At 37.8% G+C, this 27,597-nt stretch overlaps 1 protein-coding gene across 1 annotated transcript in view; it reads left to right on the top strand.

The window, feature by feature from the left end:
- KCNB2 (potassium voltage-gated channel subfamily B member 2) overlaps positions 1–27,262 on the top strand; it is a gene marked incomplete at its 5' end in the record, with an annotated part of 176,232 nt that extends 148,970 nt beyond the window's left edge. The window contains one exon of the mRNA XM_082045586.1: positions 24,333–27,262. Within this exon, the coding sequence (XP_081901712.1) occupies positions 24,333–26,495 (2,163 nt within the window). The 3' untranslated portion in view covers positions 26,496–27,262. The remainder of the gene's footprint in view (positions 1–24,332) is intronic.
- Between the last annotated feature and the right edge of the window lie 335 nt (positions 27,263–27,597).

Here is a 27,597-nt window from a genome sequence, read left to right as displayed (position 1 = left end):
CAGCATGGAAAAAGCTATAAAAGAGTATCAGGAAATTCCAAACAGTAGATATTTCCTCAGTATTCTTTTTTATTATAATTTTGTTTCATTCTTATTTTCACTGTGGTCATTCTCAATTCCAGGAAACCCTTACAATACTTATTCATCTTATCTGCTAAATTGTTTCATTCCTAAGTGTTTTTGAATTTATTATCTGTATTACCACTTAGCACACAAAAAAAAAGAAATGGTGGCATTCGGATACAATTTATAGTTATGATAATTTTGCTATGGATTTTTACTTTCTGTGCTAAAATCAATTTCTGCCATATCTAGCAAGTCAGAAGGTGTGACTTTCAGTACTTTGTGGTAACAAGATGTTCTGCTACATGGAACATAAAACTGGTCTTCAGAGTGAAAGTTTTTCAGCAGTAAAATAAACCCCAAAATTATAGTAACTGCTTTCCACATGTTATTTATTTATGAGCCACTCTCCTCCTTTTATCTGCTTATCAGGGGAATCCTGAAAAATAGTAGAGGTTGATGCATGTATGAAATTGCTGGTTGTAACATAGTTAGTTCAGAACTAATAGCATTGAGGGCATGGTAGCGTCAGATTAGGTTTAGCAAAGAAGTAATGCTTCAAAGTGCTGTATGTCCTGATGTTAATAATGCTACCTCTTCAGCTCAGTGCTGGAGAGTTCTATATGCAAATGACTGCTGGTAGGGATAAATGAGGGTCTTCTGACTAATGGCTATAAAAAATGAGCTTAGAACTTCAATGTCAAGAAAAATTATTTCCAACTGATCCACTACTAGTGACAGATTGTCCAATTCATATTAGCAGCACTGAAACTGCAGCTTGAGCCAGCACAGCATGTCTTTGCTGATAAGATCAAACATCAACAACCTGGGGTCTCTGAGAAACCCAGGGATGTCTGGAGCAAGAAGTATTTACCCTCAGTGGAGAAGAATCAGATTAAGGAACATTTAAACAAACAGAACATACCCAAGTCGATGGAACCTGATGGGATGCACCCATAAGTGCTGAGGGATGTCACCACAAGGCCATTGTCAATTATCTTTGAAAAGCTGTGGTGATCAGGAGAGGTTCCTGTGGACTGGAAGAAAGAAAATGTCACTGATATCTTCAAGGAGGGCAAGAAGGAGAAAAGAGAGACTGGTCAGCTTCACCTCAAGCCCTGGGAAATACTTTTTTTTTTTTTTTAACCATTAAAACAGAAGAAAAGGCATGGAGAAAACATTTATTTCATTTTCATTTCACTCAAAATTTGCCTCAGTAAATGCTTACCAATCTGTTCTAGTGATCAATATTTATGATACATAATGAACATTAAAGCACTGGTGAAGTAGTGAAGTACCTTCAGGCTTTATTTATTATTCTGCAGATACTCCTAATTTTGACATATCAATATTATATGGATAACTGTTCAAATATACAAGTCAGCCTTCAGACCCTTTTTTTTTTTCTGAAGAAAAGGTCTAGTGTAAGGTCTAGTAATAAATTTTATTCTTTTCCTCTTTTTCTTGATTCTATTAATGCTTGGGTATAAATGACAGTACAATATTACATTAAAAACATTTCTGTATAACTGAAATTGGAGCTGAACAGACCGTGTTAGAAGATCTCTGTTCCATCTTCCTCACAAAGACAACTGTTGAAATGAGATCAGGTTGGTGAGGCAAATCAGGAAATACTGTGAATTGATTTTTTTGGAAAAACACAACAGAACCCCAGGGCAGGGGTTCCAGGCGTTTCACCATATTGAATGGACAAAGAATCACCCTGTATGCATTTATTGTACAAGTATCTGCCTGAAATCCTCAGAGCTCATGGATTTTTAACATGGAACATAGGAATTTTCATTGTTACTGTCGAGGGTTAAGATTGCGGGGTGACAATAAAACCCTGGCAGATGTATTGTTAACCTCCTCTCCCCCCCCACTTTACCCTTTTTGCCCCTCCCTCTCCCCCCTTCCCACTAAGGACAGGCAATCGGGAGTAAAAGAAGAACAGAGAGAAGAGAGTTGGAAAAATTAAAGATGTTTTACTAATGCTACTAACAAGAATAGAGAAAATAATACAAAATATACAAAACCAATCTTGAAAGTCTCAGTAACTGCAGAGCCGGCCACCAAAGTCCTGGATTAGACTCTGCAGCCAACCGGAGCTGGATTCAGTCTCTCACTAGGCCTCAGTTCTCAGGGACGACTAGCAAGATCCTCTCCTAAGGTCGGCCATAAACAGAAGGGAAGAAAAAAAAAGGGACGAGATCCTCGTGATCTCTCACTTTTATATGAAGTATTCACGTGAATGGAATGTTATACACAGTTGGTCAGTTTCTTAGTCACTTCTTTCTCATTACCCCTCTCGCGAGATGTCCATCCATGCTTATCAATAAGTTTGCATTCCATTGCTAGGTTTACCAAAACATGTGTCTGGTTCTCCAGGAAAATGCAGTTAATATGAAGGCTTTAGCTGACAGGCAAAATTCACTGAAAGAGAAACTTGTTTTTTAACAAAACCAGGACAGTTACGTTGGGGCTTTTCTTTCTTGCCATTGTCCCAAAGTTGGGATTCTCGCAAGAATCGGTGGGGGCTGAGAACATTGACATAATGTGAAGTACAAGTCTTAGGCAAAGCAATATGCAGTAAAAAAGAAAGGAACCCAACATCATGCAAGGCAGAAAAGATGTGTAACAAAACTGTATTTTCCAGTGGAGTACTTCCGGCCCAGTTCAAATGTCTCCTAACTGTATGCTCTTAATTACTTTAAAAAGCACTAGCAATCAAAATTAAGCTCCAGGAATATGCTGTTTGACTCAGGCTTTCAGAGCTGACATAAATTCATTAAATCTTCCAAACCAATCCACTTTGTTACTATTGGCACATCTGTGATTTTTTGTGTAATAAAACATTGCATAAAGTGCTTAGTAAATTGCATTTAGCACCATGCCAGCAATGTAGCCCGCAACTCTAAATGCTCCTAAATTAAGCCTTTGTCTTTCAGATTTGAAGATGTTTAACAGGGATCTTTCTGTGTGTAAATGGACATACATAGATACGTATGTATATGTGTATGTGTATATACGTGCGTATATTTATATTATAGATATGAATGCTGACAGGTGCTGCATTTGAAATGTAAGTGAAGATAAGCTTTACTTGTTCTTTCCTTCAAAAGCAATGCAAAATGAAATGGGGAAAAAAAACGAACCTCATAACCAATTTCAGCTTTTGCAAATAATGTTTCAGTCATATTGGAAGGACACGTATGAGGACAGCAAAAAGAATTCATCCCACTGTGTGCAACAGAAATGAGTTAGAAATGTATTTTCACCATCTGCTTCTCCTGTGAAATCTAGGGATTTGTAAACAGCATTTCTGTAAGAGTAAATCGGAGATTTGGTGACTTTGCTGCAGAGTCTGTAATCTTGAGACAGTATTCTGCTCTTTTAGATGTACATTTTGTACATTTTAGATTACTCTAAGTATCTAAAAGACTGTGTAAGTAAGTAAGCAGTCTGAGCGGATATCTTTGTCATCCTCATCTGTACAGTACACAAATATATGAACAGCTCTGGAGATCTGGAATGAAATCTTCGTAAGAGAAAGCTGAAATGGTAATTGCAGGTAGTCACAGCCAATACTCCAGTCTATTGCTTGTGATTCAAATGTTCCCTATCACTGCAAAATATTATCACTTAGAGTTGTAAGCAGATGTCTTTTAAAATTAAGCTCACACTGGGGAATGTATTTTACTCTGTTATGAGAGACTACCACAAAATCTGCTATGCTAAGTGGCTTGTTATACATAAAGTTCCTGCTTCTACACTGTGTAGCCTCCTGCCTGTGTCCTGGAGAGATGCTGCCCAATGATCTGAATGGCATCGTTTGATCTGGTACAAAGTACAAAGGCTTCCAAAAGTCCTCAGTTTTATTCTTCTCATGTATGGTAACACTGGGAGCAACAGAAGCAGTTCCATCACATTTCTGCTCAGAAGGAAGCTATTTGCTTCCCAGGCATTATTTACGCATTTTTTCATTTCAGTTAAGTGTTATACAGTTTAAGAACCCCTACTTGTATTCATAAACTAAGCATAATATTTTCATCACTGTTTTATTCATAACCAAGGACCATATGTTTCCATCCAAGAAACATTCTTAAAGTAGGATAATCAAACTTAAAAGTGTTCTAGAGGGAAACCAATAGAAGTAATGCATGAGCTCAAACTTCTGATCTAAACGGGACCTTGGATGGTCTGGAGTTGGTTTTATTCTTACCATGAAGTTTTGATGCTTGCAGCCAGTGATCCCTGTTCCACAGCTACTCAGGAGCCTTTCAGGCTCCAAGTGAGAGTTGACTTCCACAGCTGTGAAGATTTAGAAAGAGGAAGGTTCTTCATCGGAGGGACTGAGATGCGACCTTCTCTAGACCTTGAAGTAGCATATTTCATGGGCTATAATGAAGCCCAGATCATTTGGGATTTGGTTTACTGTTCCAGAGAGAAACTAGAAGAGGAAATCTGCTTAAGTGGCCATTAATATTTAATAAACTTTATTCAAATGACATCTGTCAACCAGACAAGCTTCGTGGGCATCTGTTGTTCCCTCAGTTGGCATTCAGTTTGCTTTATGTATCTGAGATACGGATCAGAGACAAATACTCTTGGTTCACTCTTCAACACTGTAAATAACCATGCATGCAAGCAACTGCTTAAGCTTTCAGCAGTAACATATGTGACCCTGTAGATATATGACCTCTTGTCTATCAGCAGAATATCCACTGTTCTCACACATTTCAACTCAGCATTTGGCAGATCAGCTGTAAAAGCCATTAATAAGGCATTTGTATTGAAAGGTTTCAGAAGTTCCTTTCCCGATTGCATTAAGGCCATTAAGGTTTCTGCTTTTGTAGATGCTGTAGTTAAGATAGCTAACCCCACACAAATACAGGCACAAACAGACTATGTCTTCATACATACTTCTGAAGGGGAAGCTTAAACACTGGTCAACAGGAATTTTAATGAATTGACAAAATGTAATGAAAAGATGGTCCAGTGAGAATAACTAATGTCAGTCTTCCAGCTTGGCAGGATAATGGAGAGCAGAGGAAAAGGGTGATTTTTTTAAATTTTTTTTTTCATTTCCAGTTTTTTAATAGGCTTTTCTTCAGATGGGATACTTAGAGCTTTTTTCTGCCATGGAAAATGTATAGAATAAGTACATTATCCTTGTTTTCAGGTTTTTGGCAGAACTTCTGCAAACAAATGGCTTTCCGAAGGGAAGAGAAAGAAAAGTCAACCATTTATTGGTTATTTATTATTATTATTATTATTTGGTATTTGTTAGAGATGTGGGAAAAAGTGAACAGTATTAATATATGCCACTCCTGCCAATTGAACTACACAAACTCTGGACCAGTTTTTCTGTCTCAAGCTATGCCCTTATCTTTGAGGATTGTATTTATTGCACTGTGAGGAAATGAAAAATATTATTAATGTGATAACCCAATTCTCACTTAATCTAAGGGCACTTTACCTTTCTTGCTGTTGCAAAGAGGCCTTACACAAGTGATACATAAACATAAATGTGATACGTATACATAAATTATATGTAATGGTCATTGAAAATAATAAATTTTATTTTTTAACCATGTAAAGAACACTTAATGCTACACAGTGCCCCTTCATAAAGGCAATCATTCCCTCTAAAGGCACTCATATAAAAAACATATAAAGTAGATAATATGTGGTACTAAGCTTTGACTGGTAAAGATAGCATTCCCATCTTCTTATCCTTCCACTTTTTTTATTGTGTTCATTCAGTATCAAGTTTAAGCTAGATCCAAACAAGAGTCTGCCAATTGTCTGTGAAGAGCCCACTTCAAAGTGAACTACATTCTTCCAGCAATGCAATGTAAATAGTGAATAATAGATTATAAATAAAACAAATTATCTTATGCCACAAAATCATGTAATGCGAACCAGTACTTTGGAGAGGTAATGCAGTTGTGGTTTGTCCGGCGTGGTAGTATTTCTAGAACCATTTAAAAGCTGATATTAAGAATATCAATGCAGGTCCCGAGACTGTGGCCAGCACATCCGCGAGTACTTGTGTAGCAGGAGACGAACAATAACAACAACCCCATCTTTTATTCCTCTGTAAGGAAGAGAGCAGACAAGGTCCTGGGATTTAAATGGGAACTGATCTCTGAAAGTTTATTGAATGCCAAACATAATTAATTGTTCCTCATAAGACCAATGTAAAGTTGGCAGTACTTTTCATGTAGTTTTATACAACAGGAAATTTATAGCTAGGAAAAGTGAGGCAGTAGATGTGATATTCCACAGCCTTCCTCAGGATCTCTTTCATTTCTCTTGAAAATTTAACATCTCGTATCTAGAAAGGCCACCTGGTTTTCAATTTCAGGACCTAACTGTAAGTTTTGATAACTCACAGATCATCAAAGCTTAAGGCAATAGTAATGCAGAACAACAAATTTCCTCCATAACTTTATTCCCATGAAACTTATGACATGTTTAATAAATAATAGAAAATGTTGGCATTTTGTATAAGGTACCTATGCCTATATATTTACAGCTTATTATTTAAAAAAAAAAAAAATGATAACTGTTTAAGCCAGATATCTTACTGAAAAAAAAAAGTTAAGTCACTGAATTTAAAATTATACTGCTGCCACCACAATTCTACCAAGTCACTTTTTAAAGCTTTTTAAAAAGATTTTAGTTAAAAGCAATGGGGCTTTTACTGTGGTTTACTGGGGTCATCAGATTTTGAAGCATATCTTGATGTACAAATTATTGATCAGAAATCTATATATTACTCTAGTAACATTAGAGACATAGAAATATATTCTTATTTTTCCTATTTTGTCAATTCCAGCATTGTCAGCCAGCAAAAGGCATTTTAATTTACTTGACATTATTAGAGCTGTATTCTACATGCCTTAGTAGGTCCTGCCTACCTCTAACTTCATACTTCAGTGCATATAAATAACTTGAGATTTACCACCTTGTGCCAAAAAAAAAAAAAAAACACAGTAATTTCTGTATTGAGTGCAGAAAGAGAAAACTTCAGAAACAGATAAAGGCTCGGTTTTTCGAGATAGTTTAAGACACAGCAAACTGAGGTAGGATTTTGATCCCTGACACCTGCTTTACATGGGCCTTTGGCTCATGAAGTTAGTGAGGATATTCCAACTGAGTTCTCTGGATCTGGATAAGGATTTGTGCACTGCAGAAAAAATATGAGACCAGGTATAGTAAATTCATTCACAGCAGGCACAGCATGCTGCAGTTTAATCGCTTTTCACCAATGGACCAAGGCTTATGTTGCTTAAGTGCTAATATGCTAATCCCAAATTCTGGTACCAAAAGGTTAATATCATGCCTCTGCTTTAGTCATTATCAGTGACTTACACATTAATGGCAAATTGATGAAACTCTTAGCCATTGTAACAGCCTCTGGAAAAAAAAAATATACAATTCATTCCCAAACTAAATCTAATAAGCAAATAATTTAAGTCGTTTGTCAAATTCAAAAGCAATTGGCAACTCCAAAAAAAATATTGGTTTGCTTTCCAGCTACAGAGTTAGAAACTAAATGAATTTTAATAAAAACCAGTGCTTTGTGACTACAGCTTTTTCTGTTTGACAGGGTATTTCAGTGGAGACATGTTTTCCTTTGATGTGAAGAAAAAAAACCCAATCATACCAGCTTCCAGATTTGGTGTGTAGCTAGTGACCCTACTAACATTGCTGATGTTTAATACTGTCAAAGTTATTTTATTAGCACATTTTCATCTTAGCAATGATGTTCATCATATTGAAAGACTAACTGATACATCCCAATGTGGATGTATCAGACAATGAAAGTGCATCTGTTACGCTTTTTACTGGCACCATTTTACTGTTTAGATCTCTGATTTCCACCAAGAGAGATTTGGAAACTGTATTCCTCTTTTATAATTTCTCATGCCTTCATGGGAATTTCTTACCCAAATCATGCTGTTCTGAAACAAGCCTCCTGCTGATAAAATTCCATATAAATTGCTTTTTATCTTGTTGAGTTACATATAGCATGCTTCCCCCAGCAGATGCATTCAATATGCACAGTAACATCACACAGTTGCTATATGAGTGCTTTCTCTCATAAATCAGATTCAATGTCAGATTGTAGCTGTAACACGTACATTTGAAAATGTGTTTGTGACACTGATGAAAATGTCTGTCCTGGCTCAGGCCGAGCATATGGACAGGTCACTCAACAGTCCCCCCCATTTTGGAAGTGCCAGTATGGGCATCTACAGTAAAAGTGCCCTGGGCAGAGCTGGAGGTCATGGGCAAATCTGGTCTAAACATCCTTGTTCCTGCTTTTAGATTTCAGTGTTTTGTCCATATTGCTATCTCATGGAATATATTATCAAGAAACGTGGTTCCATCTCGGAGGCAGATGTTTACCTGCTACCAGAAAGAGCCTGGAAGGGAACCAGGATTTGGAGATGAAGCAGGGAGCGAATCATTTGAGCATCAATGGATCCACAAACACTGATGCTGCAGCTGATGGAGGATGGTATATTTCCCTCAGTGTCTAGGAGTTTATACAGTCACATATTTCTAAGTAATCCCAATCTCATGTCAAACCAGTTTCTTTTTGAAATATTGCCATTAAGATAGATGAGATAGTATGGGTTCTGTTATAGGTAAATATAAACAGGAGCTCAAAGATGAGAAGTGTTTTCTTAGATGCTGAAGAATTCACTTCGCAATTCAAGTTCCCCAGTTTTGAAAAGCACCTCAAATATTCCTATGTTTTGACTCCTTAATCTTCCCATCACATGCATTTCTGCATCTTGTATGACAGCAAAAGCAGTATTGCCACTTATTTGCTTTCAGACTAACATTAACTTTTCTGTCATAATTTCAAACATATTGTACTGAAGGTAAGAAATCCCCACCCTCCTACTTATTTTCCTTCAAAGCAGCATGGGACTATTATAGGAGCATGTACTTCCATGACTACTAAGATAAATCATTGTGGGGGAGGGGGGTGGGGGACAAAACACAACACCAAAACAACAAACAAACAAACAAAAACAAACAAGCAAGCAAGCAAACAAAAAAACCACACCAGAGCACACCGTGCAGCCATGGTGCCATTGCCATCTCTCCATTAATAGCAGTGAACTACATTAATGTCAGTTAGCTTATAGGTACAGTAAAATGGGTATTCACATTAAAATGTGTTTCTCATTAGATTATTTACAGAAAAATAATTGAGCATGAAGGACACAGAATAAACCAGAAGCAATTATAATCTGAAAGGTCAATAATAAATAATCATTTGAAAGACAGGTACATGTTTACATCTCAGAGAAACAATACATAATAGTATATAGTAATATTATGTATATTCCTTACACAGAGTTGTTCCTGTTTATTCCAGCTGTAACTGACAGGTCCCTGAATTATACTGTCCTCTTTCAATACTGCCGTGATTCTCTGTAAACTACCAGAAGTCACATGGTTTTGTTTCATGTATTCCACAGTAAAAGGTTCTTCCAAAAAAAATTACTTTGCTTTCATTAGCACTTCTGACTAAATAATAACACAAATTTTTGTCTTTATGATTTTCTCATGCAGTGCTATCCTTTATCATCAAGATCGTGCAAAATAAAGAACCGCATTGCCTTTACAGCAAGTTTTGGGGGTTCTTGGGGGGGAGTATGTGGCTTTCAGGAAGTAGATGTAATCAGTGTGCAGATAGAAGCAGCTGTAAATACCCCAAAGCCTCCATTCCAAGTCTTTTATCATAAATTGCCAGATGCTGGCAGTTAAAAGAAAAAAATATATATGTATTATGAAATTGTCAGCTACAAAACATACTTCCTGAGGCATAGCCAGAGTGTAATGTATTTGTTTCATGTTCAAGGGTTCTCTGAAGATGAATTTTATTGTCCATAACCTTGCTGCAAATAGCTGCATTATAGCTGCTCATACCTGACAAATTTATTTTCAGGTTTATTTCTTGTCTTAAGCTTGATTGAGCTGTAGAAACTCTGCTGTATAGCTCCAGTCCTGGAAACCTCTGGGGTTTCTGTGGCCTGGGCATCAGTTTGACATTCAGGAAGATTTGACAGACAATTTGGTCCTTCTTTTGCAACTACTTGACACTTTTTTCTTTTTCTTTTTTTTTTTTTTTTTTAGTTTGTTTTTTTGGGGTTTTTTTTGACACTATTTCCCCTTCTACAATCAGCTCCTCGTTGTCCATACATTTGGGGAACAGCTGTGTCTAATAATAAGTAATTTCAGGGCAAGGCCTGATATTTCCTTTTATTACTTCTTGTTCTGCTTGGCTTCTAGAAATGGCCACCTCTGAGGAGATGGAACCAATGACATGGGACTAATGACTCTTAAGAGACTGGCCATCTGCACCTCTCATCACAGTGCATTTGGAGGATAAACGTGGACTGAAAAGTAGCTCACCTGTGGCTCCACGTAACAGTAGGAGGAACAGCCACAGTGTCTGGAAGTGTGAACATGCAGGAGAACTCCATAACACAGGGTCTCGATGGCAAAAAAATTGCCCCAGTGTACCGCTTTGGTTCATGTGGGCACAGCTGTTATCTAAGCTAGGCAACATTCTTCTCCTCTAAGGTAATATACTTACAAAATTTAATTAGCATGAGGCACAACCATAAATCCTTACAGTTTCTGTAGGGATTTCTACCAAGGTAGCACCCTGACCAGGATGGAACAACCCACAGACAAAAAGCTCTGATGCAGTTCAGGGCTCAGTGTAGATCAAGTCGAGAGTTTTTTCTCTCTGATAAGCTAATCCAGGATGTCAAATATAAACATAACCAGGAAAACAGCCAAAAAACCAGGTCCCCATATTAAATGTATGGACTACTTCCACAAGACAACAAGCGTGAAGCCAAGAAACAATTAACAGAAGCTTATCATATTCTTAGACAATTCCTAAAATTCAGTGTTATAATTTCTGAAATTATATAACGTATATGTATTTAAAATAATATAATTTTAATATAATTTTAGAACTGCTGATCTCTTCTGTAAAGATTTTAGAAAAACTAAATATAGGTAGACTATATGTTTCTTGTAAATTATGAGGAAAATACAAATGTCTGAATGGAATTGCATCACACTGATATTTTCAGTTAGGTGAGAATGTTTCAAATAATCTACATTATTGTTCCTTATAGCTATAGATACAGAAATATTATCTTATTCATGAAGCAGAGAAGATAATTCATCTGTCACAGCTTGGAACTTCCTGAGGCATTGTGTAGAAATCAAATACTCCATACTGTTCTGTAAGCTGCTGCAGAGAGCCTTCCCATGTAGTAAAGAACTGTACTAAATTTATTATTTTTTCAGATGAACGTCCATAGAATCCCCCCAGTTCCTCTTTTGTCCTTTTAAAATCCTATAGGACATTTCCATAAGGATGATTTTTAAAGTTGCTTATCAGCCAGAGCTCTCACTAAAGCTTCCAGGGGCTTAGGTTGGTCAGAAAACCAGCAGGCTATGCCAAGAGCATTAAGACAGCATTTTTACAATCACATATATTCATTCCATGAGAAACAAATGCCTTTTTGCTAAGTATGTGTTGTGACAACAGGAATATTGTGTCCTTGTCAACAACTGCATGATAAAACAGGGACATCTACTGGTTAAACTACAAAGTAGGAAAAATATCCAAATGTGTTTTGTGGGCACTAGACTAAGGCTTGTCAGGCTTCCTTCCTTTGCTTCCTCAGTCCATTGCTGAGGTCCAAACCCTGCTCTTCTTCACACAGCCAGCCTTCTTCCCCCAGTGATCAGCACCTTCCAGACAAAGCTTACCAAGATAATCAAACTCCACTTGTACACGCTGGTTAAACGCAACAGCAAATTTCCCTTTGATTCCCTGAGAACAAAACCAGGCCTTGTGACACAGGTAGGCTGAGAATGTTTGAAGCCTTATAGACGTCCAGATGTAACCAGGCAAAATGGTCTTTTCTGTAGCACAGTGAATATGCAGCCCTGCTTCTGGCCAATCCACACTTCAGGAGAAAACAGGCACTCCTTCAACACCCTCTTCAGCACCTGCCCATGTTATTTGTGCTAAAAGCGGAGCCTAAAATGCAGCCCAAAATTGAAGGTTCACACAACTTACAGGTATTTTCCTATCTAGTATACTGTTAGTTTGAGCTCACAGCAGCATGAACAGTACCTTTCAATACTATTTTAATAATAGATAGATAAATTTTGTGCACCAGATCTTGATTCAATTACAGTTTCACCTTTCTAAATATGATGTAAAGGCATTTATATATTTGTTTGAAGTGCATTTGTATTCTGTGGATATGTTACAAAATACACCACACCTTGATAAAGGCTTGAAACTGGAGTATTGCAGATGAAGTTTCAAAAGTAATTGTGGAGGGACATCTAATGTAAGGAGGAGTTTGTATCCCCAATTCTGGATCTGAACCCTGTTGCTCAGCATTCAAGCCAGCCAGATAACTGATCTCAATCTAATGCCTACCTTTTCAGATTTTAGCTGTGTAGCCACAGCAGGGGGTAGAACTCCTAGTAGCCTTGCTTTCAGAGTCACTGGAGAAAACAAACATTCTTCCCGCATGAAAGACAAACTTGAAAAGGAAAGCAAGTACACTCAAAATGTGTCGCTCTTTTCCTAGATCCATCCCATCAGTCTTGTCATGGTAGCTCTACCAGCACTGTGTTCCCATGGGTTAAAAAAAAAAAAAAAAGTCCAAAATAGGAGGACTCCAATAAAGGTTGGCCATTGTTGGCATCAGCTTTCAAAGAATCTGACCCCATCTTTTCCTGAATGTTTGGAATTCCAGGAGCTGCTGAAGTTTAAAGATTAGAAGTTATTAATCACCGGATTCATTACCAGTAATAGCAATAAGATCTGATGATATTACCTCCTTAAATTATCTCATAGAATCAGGATGTTCAGGACAAATACTTCTTTCATCTTCAGAGGTTCTCTGAACCCATGCCTAGTTTAGACCTTTCTTAAAGTTTCCTGTTTTCCACCAAGCTGTTGAATGCTCGGGAGTGCCATTTTAGCTGTCAGCAGCAAAAGCCATTCTTCCTGAACTACATCCTTTCTAACAGAAACAAGATTAAGGCAAAAATGTTGTAAAAAATCCATCATCCAAATTATTTGTGTTAGGCTAACTCTCACCCAACTAATTTAATCAGCTCTACAGATGCTTCGGGTCACGGTAGGGGAAATCAGAGGTTGAGTTCCATGACTTTATTCAGCAGGCTGTTTTCTGCTATGGTGTTACTCTAAAGAGCCCTCACTTGAGTTCTCCATCTGTTTTCTGATGATGTAGATATTTAAGCTGCTTAAATATTTTATGTAAGAATCACAATTTCCATGCTGCAACAACTGCTTTGGCTTTGCTGTCCTTGGTGGTTTATTTAGAACTAATCTATACAGGGCTCCACTCCACCTCAGTCTGCAGTGTAGACGTAGCCTATGAATGGTAGCTTTTATTTTGCATTTACAGAATACTTTGGCTTTATTAACTACTTAGTTTCTTCTCTGTTTTCTCAAGTTGTCAGATTTGCTTCTCAGTAACATGTCTTCATGGTACTGAAACTGGTGGGTAATTTTTATAACACATCTACATCTAACCAAATCAGTTTTCTTTCTTGATTCGATTGACTAGAATCTTATTTAAACTGCTGTGCATCTTTCATCCCCTAGAATTAACTTTTCCTAACAATGTATTTAACTTTTAGAGTTTTATTTAAGTAAAGAGCTTCTACAATTTAAAAGGTAATCAAGACCAATATGCAGTGAACCATGGACAGAAAAAAGATATTTAAAAATAACAGGCATTTCCTTCTTTCTTAGGGGAGTTATGAATGGATTATCAAGGCATCATCATACTATATAATTTGATGACTGTTCTATCAATATGATTTGGTAGGGTTGTTGTATAATTAGAATAATTAAACTTACTGTTAAAGAAATTAAAGCATATTAAATATTTTCTTAATAAAACATACTGAAAAGAGGAAATTTTAGTTACAGGCAATTCAATATTGTTTAATGATCTATAACAAGATAGGCATAAAATAAAAATATGATATGTCAGGACTTGGCTCTAAAGTTGAATTAATATTCTTTTGGGGGTATATTTATAGTACATTTTATTAATTCAAGGACCTGAAAACCCCGCATAGAATTAAGTCCTTTAGGTTGTGAATGGAAAATGTATAGATGGCAATTGCTCCAAGAGATGCAAAAAAACCTAAAGGCCGATAAGTATTTATTTTCTTCAGCTTGATCTCTCTTTTTTTTTTTTTAATTTATATTTAGTAAGTCCATAGTTCCCATGCTTATGGGCATAGTCTTTGAAGCATGAAATGAGTGTAACTAATAAATCAATGTCTGCTAGAATTTCACAGCATCCTAAAACATGTGGTATGATATGAAAGGTTCATTCTGTGGAAGCTATAGTTAATATTTTAAATGTCATTAATGTGACCCTATGAAGTTCTGAGAAAAAGTATCATATTATGTATATTTCCAGCAGAAGTCTAAAATGGTTATAGGGAAAAGGGAGAAAGGAAAGTCACCTTAGAGTTAGTAAAAAGAAGACAGTTAAGATATGCAGGCCTTTAACTGCACATGACTGTATTGCAAAAGAGGAAACAACAGGCTGATTTCATTTCCCTAACAATTTCTCTGATTCCACAAGTGTGGGAAATATTGGCATAAGCTTTATATAAACCTATAGATTGATGTAGATGTTTTATATGGAGCAGCAGTTCTGAAATATATATATGAATTTACATGAAGCCAAGATAGAAAAGTTATTTTAAAAGTGTGAGTAAATATTATGTCTGAATTTTGTGCCTGTCATAATTTCAAATAAGGCTGAGTAGCAAATCTCTTTGATAGACAACAGCAGTCTTCAGGTGGCAGGTCATCCTAACTCATTACATTATATTACTAAAAGACAGTCTCAATTAACAGTAAAAATATGACAGAATGAGAATAGTTTAAACAATAATCTTAATATAGTTGTCAGCAAATTAGACTTAAGTGTACAGTCCTGGTTAATAATCTGAGGTCTCCACTGTAAACAAATTCAGTTAAAACTAAATGCCAAGTACAAACAGGGAGAACCAATAAATTTAATTTCTAATTTCCAAAGCATTTCTGTTTTAAATCGGTTACATCCAGCTTTCTGTTTTAAGTGAATATGATATGTTAATATCAAAATGAGTAAATCTGTACATCATGTATGTTGATTGTCCCCATTACATCCATTCAACAGCCTATACTAGAACTTTTCAGAGCTAAAGAATTGAGCTTTGACTTTTCATTGCTTCTGCTTGTTTAACTCCACCATGGGCATTTTTAGTAACTTATTTAAAGGCAAGCAGTAAAAAGAAATCTCTCCTCTCTTGCCGCGTTTTCCAGCCTACTTCAATGGTATTCTGTCAGAGGAACAAATCTTGTGCCAGCATTACCTCTGTTTCCCAGTATTATTTTTATAAATGGCACACTTCCCATACCTTCGTGTGTTTAAGGTGATGGGATAAAACGTTCTGCAGCGATCGGGGGTGCGCCGGGTCCGCGGTTCAGCACCGTGGCGGGGACAGCTCCCGCGGCCGGCCCCGCCGCTTCCGGGAGAGCGGGAACCTCCGCGCTGGGCTGAGGGGTGGGGTAGCGGTTTGGGGTGCGGTTTTTGTTTTTAAAATGTAATTGGTGCTCATGAAGCCAATGTTTTGTGTGTGCAAACAGGCCTTGCCTATGGTCTGCTGTGCAAAAGAGCTGGAAACTGCGAGCTCTGTGTCATGACTTGGATGGAAGTCTGGAAGATCCTAGCACATTCGTCTAAGTACTAATAATCTGCTTTCACTACCTGAAAATTAGACAGTGAGTGCAAAACACAACCTAAACATAAGAAACATGCCAGCTGTGGTCATCAAAAGGTTTGAAAAACTTCTTAATGAGGACATGCACAGACTTTATGAAGACATCTAACTTATTTTTGATAAATTTACCTGACTTTTCTTACACATATAGGCAAATTCTTTCATGTAAAAGTAGTATTTAGAGAGGTCAAAAAGCTCTGCAGACACAAAGCTGTTTTATAAATGAAGCCTTTAACATGCCTCTTTAAGTTATTTTTTTGTGTATGTCTATCTGTAATGTAAAAATAAAACTTTAGCTAGATATACTTTTAATTTTCACTTTAACATACATTACATGAAATTATTTAATTGATTGAACCAGTTGCCCTCTAATTTCAAAAAAGTCACAGCTCCACTTCTGTCAATAATATGGCAGACATATTCATGGGCTTATCCCATTCTTAGTGAAAAAATTAAAGCAATTCCCATTCACTTAAAGTGACTCTGGGTCTGCCATTTCTTCTACGAATACATTAAGTGCTAGTGGGCAGTTTGCTATTTATCATGAAATGATTGATTTCATGTCTCCAGCTGACATAGCCATTTGCTATTCAACTAAAAAAGAATTAGAACTGACTTGATATGGATTTTAATCTGTTAACAAGCCCAAATTAATGTTCATTAGCTTTATGCTAAATAAATAGTATTCTGAGTTGACTCATTTCATGCTGAACTGAATATATATGCCTCTTCCCAAGCCATGAAGATTACCTTCCTCTGTGACTACTTAAGGTCTCACATCTTTACAGCAGGTTTATTCAGGGCTGTGCTAAGGCCCAGTTAACAGCCACACTTGCAATCTGTCACCTCTTACTTGTGCCTAGTGCCATCTCTCTGGTCAGCAGGATCTCTGTCACCGCTTTTTTGTCACAATATTTAGTCATACTGTGTTTAGTAATATTGTACTTGATTTTTTATGATGTAGCTAATGTACCACTAGTGTTCTAATAGATTTTAATGGCCCCCATGCTCAGATTCATATAGACTCAGTCTACATTCCCAGGGTTCTCCTTTCCCTATATTATTCACTGGAATATTGCCTTACATCAAGCCATCAAGCCACATTCAGCCATAATCAAATGCTCAAACCCACATTTTACTAAATCCTGATGCTGAAATTCTAGGTGGTACAAACCCCAAGGTCATACTTCCTGAAAGGAATAATCAAGTCATTAAGTAAATGCAGTTTGCCACCACAGAGTGCAGGAGGGATGTATTCTATTACTCTTATCCTAATAGCATAAGTACAAAAACCCGTCATTTACCTGTAACACGATGCAGGAGAGATGTATTTTATTAATATTTAATATTACTGTTAATTTAAATCAGAAGTATACCAGGCTGCCCTCAAAGAACATGGGATCATTCTCTGAGAAGATTAATGTCCCATGCGGGTCTAGGTCTTCTAAAGCAAATATTCATCTGTGGAATAGGAAGGTCAGCACAAAGTAGAAGAGAGAGAGGTGTGGAAGGGCTTTGTGAAAAAAAATAAAGGAGTTCATGCAGGGCTCTCAAGCAGGAGGGGTATCAGCTACAGAGAAAGACTTTATGACTGAAGGTCTGGAGTGAAGGATGTGCCAAGGCCATATTAGTTTCTCAGGTCAGGTAAATCTACCAGAATCAGTTTCAAAATACCAGCTTAGATATAGCCATGCTTGAAGAAGTTTGAGTGACCTAACAATAAAATCTCAGCTTTAACTACCTGTTATTACCACTTCTGCTGGACTGATCATCATTATGATCATGCTGATTCTATCACCATTTGTGTCCCATGCGTACTGGAATTGGTGTGCAGCAAACTACTACCCCCCTTGAGCCTCCTGAGACACAGAGCAAAGGACACCACATGACAAGCAAAGGCAAGTCTGCCTGATTACCTGCCCTCAGCCTTGCTGCTGCACTTGTTGGCTCCCAGTCTGGGTGATCTTGATAGGACAGCACATCCCTGGACATCTGCCACTTGAGAAATGGCTACTTAGGTAGAGTCTGAACTTCATGGAACCATGAATAAACATCCAGTAGTCCTTGAATTCACTGGCTTAATGGGAACTTGGGGCTGTCAAGCTGAACTGAAAGCAGAGCAGCAGCTGCTCACCTACTGATGAACTAGTAGCCACTTCTCATATCTAAAGATATGATAAGGAGTGTCTGTGGAACTAGTCATGAAATCTTCAGTGAAAAACCTCCTAAAAGAGCATTTCTAGCCTGAGCTTTTAAGGTGACATTCATTCGAGTGGAAAGAGACAGGAAGAAAAGACTGTGCATCACTAGGGTGCCACGTAAGTGCAACACTAAGAGCTTAGCCCTCATACATGGAGGTTAATGTCAGCTTTAATGAATATCCCTGAAAGATCAATGCAGAACATTCAAATGGAGTCCTTAAAAATATTAATAATAATGATCTAGGAAAAAATGGAAATGAAAGTTCAGAATTCTAAATAATGTCATCAAAGAAGGAGATTGAGAGTAGCAGAGAGAAGCTGTTCAGTGATTACACATGCTGTCAGAGCCATTATCAGATGTGCTCCTGAAAGGGCAACTGTGATGGAGCTGTAAGCTGAAGTAAATTTATGTTACTCTGTTAAATTATTCCCCTCTCCTCCATCTTCTTTTTCAAAAATTAAGCACTGTATTCTATGTGGAGCTGTTAGACCTGTGCCAGGAGTCTGCAATCAGAGGTTTTTCTAGAAAGGTAAAAAGAGATGACAGGTATACTCTGAAAGGGTAGATGTGCACAAGCAGTGGCAATTTTCCCGGAGTAATGATGGTTTGCAGGCCCTGTAAGGTAACTACGAGGATGACTTTATGAGAAAATGATACAAACTTCTTTCTTACTACATCAAGAAATTCTGTCTTCACTCTTGCACGTACTGATTCAGATCTAATAATGACAAAGTGGGGGCTGAGGTCAGAGTACCTGACCTGACTGGAGGCTGATGTCTTATTTATTTCTCAGTAATAGTTTTAGGATCATTTTAAATTGGTACCTAGGTCTAATTTTAGTAACTGGCAATTAATTTTTCCTGACATTAAGTATTTGCAAACATACACAAGACATCCGCTCTTCCATAATTTTCAGTGTTGCAGAACTATTAAGATTGGCAAGAACTGGCATGCTTAAGGCTTGCCATAACTCCATTATGTTCCAGTTTGGACCAAATCCAAGTAGGGTTTGTCACTATTTGTCTCCTTTTTCATGTCTCCTGGCCAAGGACCTTATTTTAATAAGGAACGTTAGCCAGTAAGGGCCATACCCTGTTATCAGTAGCAAAATGTATTGCCCCTCTGTTGAACTTTGTCAGTGTGGCCTCAGATTCAAAGTAACAGACCCTAAGTCTGCCAGACTGTTCATGGTGGGAGCTGTGACACACTGGAACACATTTTGAGTGCAGAATTGCCAGCAGTCAGGTGTGAGCTGAATACAGGCCTCTCTGCAGAGCAGCACAATGTAGAATGCTGAGCCAGAAGGAAGAGGTGATGCTTGTAACTGGGAAGTCCCAGGAACCCAATGATGGGACACAATGAAGAGACCAGGGACAGAGATGCTGTCTCATGACCTTCTTCTGCAACATCTAGCAAGGAACAGCAGTGGCAGCTGCTGAAGGCAGTGCTATGGTGCTGTACTGATACATGCTACTAGCAGCTGGTACAATATCCATGTACTTATTCAGTTTGTACAACTGTAAGAATGTGTTTTTCCTTTGCACTGCTGAAGGGAAGTGTAAGGGGCCCTTCCCCTCAATATTTCCAGACTGATGTCCTGACTGTCCTTGAAAGTGCTTATGTGATAATGCTTATGGTTGGAAGGCAGCTCAATTTGTAGTGTTGTCTTTGCTGCTCCAATGAGCATCTCATTTAGATATTCCCAGGTGTTCAGAATACAACACAGACAGATTTAGTCAGAGGTACAAGACAGTGCTCCTATTGAGCAAAACTTTTTGTTCCATTGTGAACTCAGTATCACAGTCTGCAGACTGTTGCCAGTAAAGGATGCTGCTGGTGTAAACTGATTTTCATAAACTTCCCATCAAGCCTACAAATATGTCCTCCACTTTCATGGGCTTGCTCGCTCAGAGAGATTAAAACCTTCACGATCTGACATTCTGCTTCTGCCAGCATGGCTCTAAGTGGGTGAATGGCCCAGGGGCAAGCTGGGAGCTCTGTGCTAAGGGCTAAGGACACTTTCATGCAAGATACAGCTGCTGGCTACCCACTTGGTAGCTCTCAGGTTTCTCCGAAGAATCTAGGCCAACCTTAGCCATCTATCTGCCCAAAACTAGATCTAGACACCTCTTTCCCAAGAGCAGATGCTTCTGAGAATATATAGCTTAGTGCCCAAGAAACTTGATACAGTTCTCCAGAAACTGCTATCAGAAGTCTTTCAAGAGCTAAGTGATGAATATTTGTCTGAGTCTTTTTCTACAGCCAGAGCACTTTATTTGAAGATAAAATCATATATTTAAATGCAGAAAGAGAAGAATATGTAACAATGTGATATACTTCAGTGCTTGTGAAGGCAAGTAGTAAGACTATATTTCTGTCTGTTACTGAAATGGTCCAGATCCTACCCTGAAACAAAAACTAAGGAAACAACATTGCTAATAGAGCTTTACCTGATTACCTATATTAATCAAATATACTGCAATGGCTGTCAGATATGGCTCAACTGAACTTGCCCTGAGCAGCTATGTGAGCCTGATGTATACTTTTGCTCTGCTTCCTATAACAATAACACTGGTACGACAGCTATATCAGAAGCCTTTTCACAATGTCAGTTATTGCAGAAACGCAAGGAGCAATCTGAAGCCTATTCCGTTACACCATTATTTTCTGCCTTAGTTTGTATGCTTATTCTGTGCAGAAATCCTCAAAGTGCTGTCAGTAATGAATTATGAGATGGGTGCACAGGAAAAAAAGCCACGTTTTAGTGGCAGTTGAATACTGGCAAACCACTACATTTTCAGGAGATTGCTACCAGTCCTTACCCCCACAAAAATCAGAAACAACACTACCTGGAGCAGCCTGTTAAGACTGCATTGTTAAGGAATGTTTTATTATTCATTGCATCAGCAGCAGATTCATATGTCTCATATCCAGCCCATAAAGAAGCAATTTAAATATACCCATTCTTTTAGAAACATTTTGCAATTTATAAGGAAATATTTTTAATGTTTAATGAGAGCTGGATTTTTACGTGTTTTTGTAGAATGATAGTTAAATGACATAAACTGCCAGCATCTCTCCTTTAAAGAGAATATTGTTCATATTCTGAAATGCAGACTAAAACTAGCATGTCAAGAATTATATAGCTTAACTGTGGTCATAGATTTATTACCTGGAGTATGCAATATTTTCAAGGCATTTCAGTCCAGAATACAGTTTCAGAAACATGTCCAGAACACTGGATTGTTTTCTGGGAAAGATTCAGCTTCTGTATCAGCATAGCTGACCAAGCAGGTTGCTACAGGCCTTTCTTATAAATTCACTTCTTCTGTTAGTATGAGCTACATCTGTTCTATGAGGATTTACCAGCATAACACTATCTGCAAAGTGTTCTTCATGTAGACTCAGAATAGGGAATCCTTTTTTTTTCTTCTTCTTTTTCTCATAGTTGCTATTCTTCTTACTAGTGATCCCCTGCCATTCTTTGCCTAATGAGTTGTAAAATCTAATCAATTGCAATAATTAAATCATACTGTGTGTGGAATGATGCACAACTTTAATTACACAACAAAACCCCAGACAAATAAAAGCTTGGGATTCTTACATTAGAAGAAAGCAAAAAACTTTCCTTTGATGTAAATAATTTTTTTTCACCAATAACAGACTCATGCTTATAGACAATACACTAAAAAATCCAGACCTGCTATCCTGTATATGTTATCGAAATAGCTGGCAGAGTTAAGGTTTGCATGTTACCAGCATATGAATGAATGGCTGGAACAAACAGATGGTTGTTGTCAAGAAAACACCCTGGGTGGCAACTCTGAACGGGGAAGTTTTGTGTTCAAGACTCTTTCCTAGGATCTTTTGTATGCTGGTGAACATTTAGGCATAAAATAAATTCCCCATGACAGACTAAAACACCATTGATTCCTAATCAAAACTGCTTTGGTGACATGCAGATACATACGTTCTCATGATTTTCCTTTTTAAGAAAACTCATGTCAAGTAATCATGTCCTTGTATTATACAGCTTTTTCCTATGCTATTATTTCCTTTCCAATGCCTGTCCCAATGAGGAAGCCATCAGTTCGACAGAAACTGCAAGCTCAACAATTCAGATATGTGCCATGTTTATTTGTTATTCACATTTTCAAAGTATAATTATGTTCTTGAGCATGTAAGAGAACTCAAGCAGGCACTAGTTATTTCATGGTAATGTCAGTGAAATGGAGAAGCTAGTATATCTTATTTAAGCTTCAAACTTTTTCACAGTGAAATCTCATACAGGCAACTTTCACAATTTGAAAGGTGGTTATTTCTCTCCGATAGTGTTGCCTTTTGTTTGCCTCTGTCCTAGCTACGGAACATCACAAATTTCATTAAGCAGCCCTGCCTACGTATGCAGTATTATTGCCTTCATTCTTTACTAAGACTGGCTTCTTTTGCTGTTGTTTTAAAGGGATGTACAGCCCTCCTAAATGAGGTAGATAAACTAGAGTATGTTTACTGGATGAGCTGTTTGAAGAATGAAGATAGGCGCTCCACAACTCAGTTGGCAGGAGAAATGAATGGATTTTATTCCTCCAATAAATATGGCTAAAAAAAAAAAGGCAGAAAAGCAGAAGCAGCACTGGTAGGGAGAGAGGGAGAGATACAAATCTGTTTGGAATACTTCAAAATATGAAAGACGCTACCTGTTCTGTACCATTATTAGCCGAAAAAGGCCAAAGATAGCACATAAGTACCAGATTATGCCAAATAGGGACCCTCATACCATGAGCAATTTCAGGTTGTGTTTGTGTTTAGAGAGCTGAATGGGCACTTAGTAACCCAGAGCTGGAACAGGCTCACTGCTATTTTTCTCAAAGCTAGCGTGAGGTGGCCTTTCCATTTCTGGAGCTGTATTGCCACTGTGACCAATCTCTCCCCAGTTACTCCTCACACCTGCATTCTGCTTGGCTGTATTTCGCTCTTCTTGGGTGTTACAGCAATTTTGTCAGACTTAGCGAGTCCTTGGAAGAACACCAAACACCACCAAATGGATTTAACAGTACAATTTCTGAGAAATGAGAGCAAATGCTTTTATGAATGAGCTTAAACTGATCTTTAAAACAAAAAACAATTTTAAAATATTTCTAATAGAAACCTGGATTCACTTAGGATTCCTAACCAAAACAAATTTTTTTTCCCAAGTAAAGTGTTTTAATAATTTTTGCATCACTTCAACACTACACATGCTATCTGAAAGCTGCCCATGTTCCTTCAAATATGAATAACTAAACTTTGTAGGGAAATCATTAGCTTCTCTAATTCATTCATTTATTTTCTCATAATATTGATTCTGTAAATGAGAATGACCAAGCTATTCCAAGCAAAATGAAAGGCTGTGAGGTATGGAGGTGCCTGAACTTTATCAAATTGAACTGCAAAATATTTCAGAAAACCTATCTCCTGAGACACAAATTGAAACGTTATTTCTAGGAAGCATTCCTCTACTTGCACATTTTAATAATGATGAGAAACTGGGTTCATCTTCATACTAGTGCTTACTTTTCAACATCTTGCTCTCTCAACCCAATTCAGGGCCAGTTCTTGTCACACCTGAAATTTATCTAGACATTACAGTTCGGCAAGACTAGTCTCCTGAACGATGTTTCTTGTTTGTTCTTCTTAATTTTGACTTGCGTCTCATAATTTAGGAAGGTGTGCACTACGTAGTACTAAATTGAGAGCTCACACATGGTATTTCCCAGTCACTTCCCCACACTGTGTGAAGTTTTACATAATTACACTTAATGCAGGAAACTAATAATGTTCTGCACATTAGCAGGAACTTTATATTCTTCACTTGGCAACTTGCAGTAATTTATAGCACCTCCCATTGTAATTTAAACATGGCAAGACCAGTCATGGCTTGTTTTCTGAAATGAATTGGTTTACTGCAGGCAGTGAAACCATCAGGTTTTGACCAGTCTAAAATGCTTCTGATGTTTTCTCTCTGTGCAGAAATCCAAACATTAAAATCAAATAATGAATGCAGAGGCCAAAACAGCTTCCACCATTCTGAATTTATTTGACTCATGCACATTTGAAAGGATTTGAGCAGGCCCTGACAAATACACCTGTATCAGTCTAACCAAAACATTGTTTATTTTGTTTTACAGATTTTGGCCATTGTGTCCATTCTGTTCATCGTACTGTCCACTATTGCTTTGTCTCTTAACACGCTGCCAGAGCTTCAAGAAATAGATGAATTTGGGCAGCCAAATGACAACCCTCAGCTAGCACACGTTGAAGCTGTGTGTATTGCTTGGTTTACCATGGAGTACCTTTTGCGTTTTCTGTCCTCACCAAATAAGTGGAAGTTCTTCAAAGGCCCGTTAAATGTCATTGACTTACTGGCTATCTTGCCGTACTATGTCACCATTTTCCTCACGGAGTCCAATAAAAGTGTCCTGCAGTTCCAAAACGTCAGACGTGTGGTTCAGATATTTCGTATTATGAGGATCCTAAGGATTCTTAAGCTCGCCAGACATTCAACAGGCCTTCAGTCTTTAGGTTTTACGCTGAGGCGGAGTTACAATGAATTAGGCTTGTTGATATTATTTTTAGCCATGGGAATAATGATATTTTCGAGTCTTGTATTCTTTGCTGAAAAGGATGAGGATGCTACAAAATTTACCAGTATCCCTGCATCATTCTGGTGGGCAACAATCACTATGACTACTGTAGGATATGGTGACATTTATCCTAAGACATTATTAGGTAAAATAGTTGGAGGACTTTGTTGTATCGCTGGAGTGCTGGTCATAGCCCTGCCCATACCAATTATTGTGAACAATTTCTCAGAGTTTTATAAGGAGCAGAAAAGACAGGAGAAGGCAATTAAAAGGAGAGAAGCACTTGAGCGAGCTAAAAGAAATGGCAGTATTGTCTCCATGAACCTGAAAGATGCCTTTGCTCGCAGCATGGAAATGATAGATGTAGCAGTAGATTCAGGTAAGCCTGGAGAAGTAGACAATCCAAAGGAGACACCTGATGACAACCACCTGTCCCCAAGCCGGTGGAAGTGGGCCAGAAGGACAATGTCTGAAACAAGCTCAAACAAGTCTTATGAGAACAAATATCAAGAAGTTAGTCAACAGGACTCCCACGAGCAATTAAACAACGCTGCAGCATCCTCCAGCCCACAGCACCTCAGTGCCCAAAAACTGGAGATGTTGTATAATGAAATTACTAAAACTCAGTCTCAGCCTAATCTTAATGCTGGTTACCAAGACCAGTCAGCAAAGCCACCTGTCTATGAAGAAGAAATAGAAATGGAAGAAGTTTCAGGTCAGAGAGATCCGTTGCCGACTGGACCTATGGACATCGTAACAGACATGAGAAGCACATCCAGTATTGACAGTTTTGCCAGTTGTGCGACTGACTTCACGGAAACGGAGAGGTCTCCCCTTTCTCTGTTTCCTGGTTCTCACTTGCAAATGAGATTTCCAGCTGATGCTGTTAACCTGGAAGGCAACCAAAGAGTAAGGAGTTCTCAATTTATATCATTCACAAAAGACACAATGTTTTCTCCAACCGATGTCACCTTTGACTATAATCCAATCGACAGAGCTGTTATTAGTGACAGCAGTGGATCCCAAACTGGTTTGCATGGTCATTTGCATTTAGACACTGCCACGGAAAGCCCCAAAAGTTCCCTGAAAGGCAGCAACCCATTAAAATCTAGATCCCTTAAAGTTAATTTTAAAGACAATAGAGCTGGTGCTCCACCAACTCCACCGAGCACTGCGAGGCCACTGCCAGTGACGGCAGGAGCAGACTTCACCCAGGCCACCCCTCAGCACATCAGCACCATTCTCCTAGAAGAGAATTCACCCCAAGGTGAACGACCTTTACTTGGTGCTGACGCATCAGGGCTTTGTCAGGGACCTGTTAAAAAATCATCCCCTCTCTTTCCCAGACAAAAGGTTTTCACTTTCCCTTCAAAAGAGAGGAGGAGCTTCACTGAAATAGACACGGGAGAAGAAGAAGAGTTTATGGAGTTACGTGGTATAAAACACGAAAAGCAACAGGATATCAAGACAAACTGCTGTGGCGATAAACACCGTGATGGCAACCATTTAACAGAGGAGCCACAGGTCAGCTCTTCACCCAAAAGCATGAGCCACAACTGTACCCAAGATATTTACCATGCTGGGGGTGAGGTAAAGAAAGACAGTAACCAAGAAGGTCACAAAATGGAAAACCATTTATTTGCCCCAGAAATTCACTCAAGTCCAGGAGAAACTGGTTACTGTCCCACACGCGAAACTAGCATGTGACTAGTTACAAAAGCAATAAAAATAACTTTTCTTAAAATACAGTTAGTAATGCCTATGAACTAAAACATGGAAAGCCTCAAAAAAGTGCATAAAATGTTATTTTTGCATGGCATGAAGAGTCATTTAGTTTAAATACTGTTTAATGTAAAAAAAAAAAAAAAAAAAGACTGCTTTTTGTAACAAACTGAAAAAAAAAGAAAAAAATTACTCAAGAACAGTGAATAAAATAAAGCAAGCTCCGTTAGGAGCCAGTGTTCTGCAACATCTGACATTTTTGATCCTTTCACTAATGATTGTAGACAGATTTTGAACTCTTTTAACTTGTTTTGTTTTCTTGGTTACAACGAATTTTAGAATTTGCACATGAAAGGATGAAATGTCAATGCATGCATTCATAAAGACGTGAAACAAGGTGCTTTGAGCTTGCAAAATGCATATATTTGTAAATAGTTTGGGGTTGGGGGGAAAGCTACTGTTAACAAGGATTTATGGAAAAAGCATTTTCTGGGACACAGGTACTTCCTTCACAGCGTGCTGCCTGGAGGTTTTGTACAGACTTATGTTGCAAAATTGCAACTTCTACTTAAAGCATCTCATGTATCTTGCTTTCTGTTTAAAAGCTCATGAGTATATCTGTTAATTAAGGACTAGAGTATTTTAGTTTATCTGTGCTGTAAATCACAATTTTTTTTTTTTATTTGCATAACTTTAGTTATTGCATTTGTCAGTTTAATCAATGATCCTGTAAGGAAAAGTAAAGATTTAATGACCAGAACTTGCAGCATTTGATATTTTTATAGAAAACTGCCAACATTTCATAACTAAGAAAAAAAAAATTCCATTTTAAAATGAAAAAAAATTGAGTTATTTCTATGGCAATAAATAGTGCCAAATGGCTATACAGACATATCCAAAACTTCTCAATCTCTTTAATTTGGTATTTAAGTAAAAAAAAATCCACATTCTTTTTTTCCTTTGATTTAACAATAGTTGCTTCTACATGATCTTTGAGCTCTCTTTCCCTTTTCTTTACATGCAGTGCCCACACTTCAATACTGGCAATGTTCTTGAAGCCATTGTGGTGCAAGGACATATGAGGCCA

This window comes from Streptopelia decaocto (genome assembly GCF_964273445.1).
Source record: "Streptopelia decaocto genome assembly, chromosome: 2".
Lineage (NCBI taxonomy): Eukaryota > Metazoa > Chordata > Aves > Columbiformes > Columbidae > Streptopelia > Streptopelia decaocto.
This window is presented reverse-complemented; position numbering and strand designations above follow the sequence as displayed.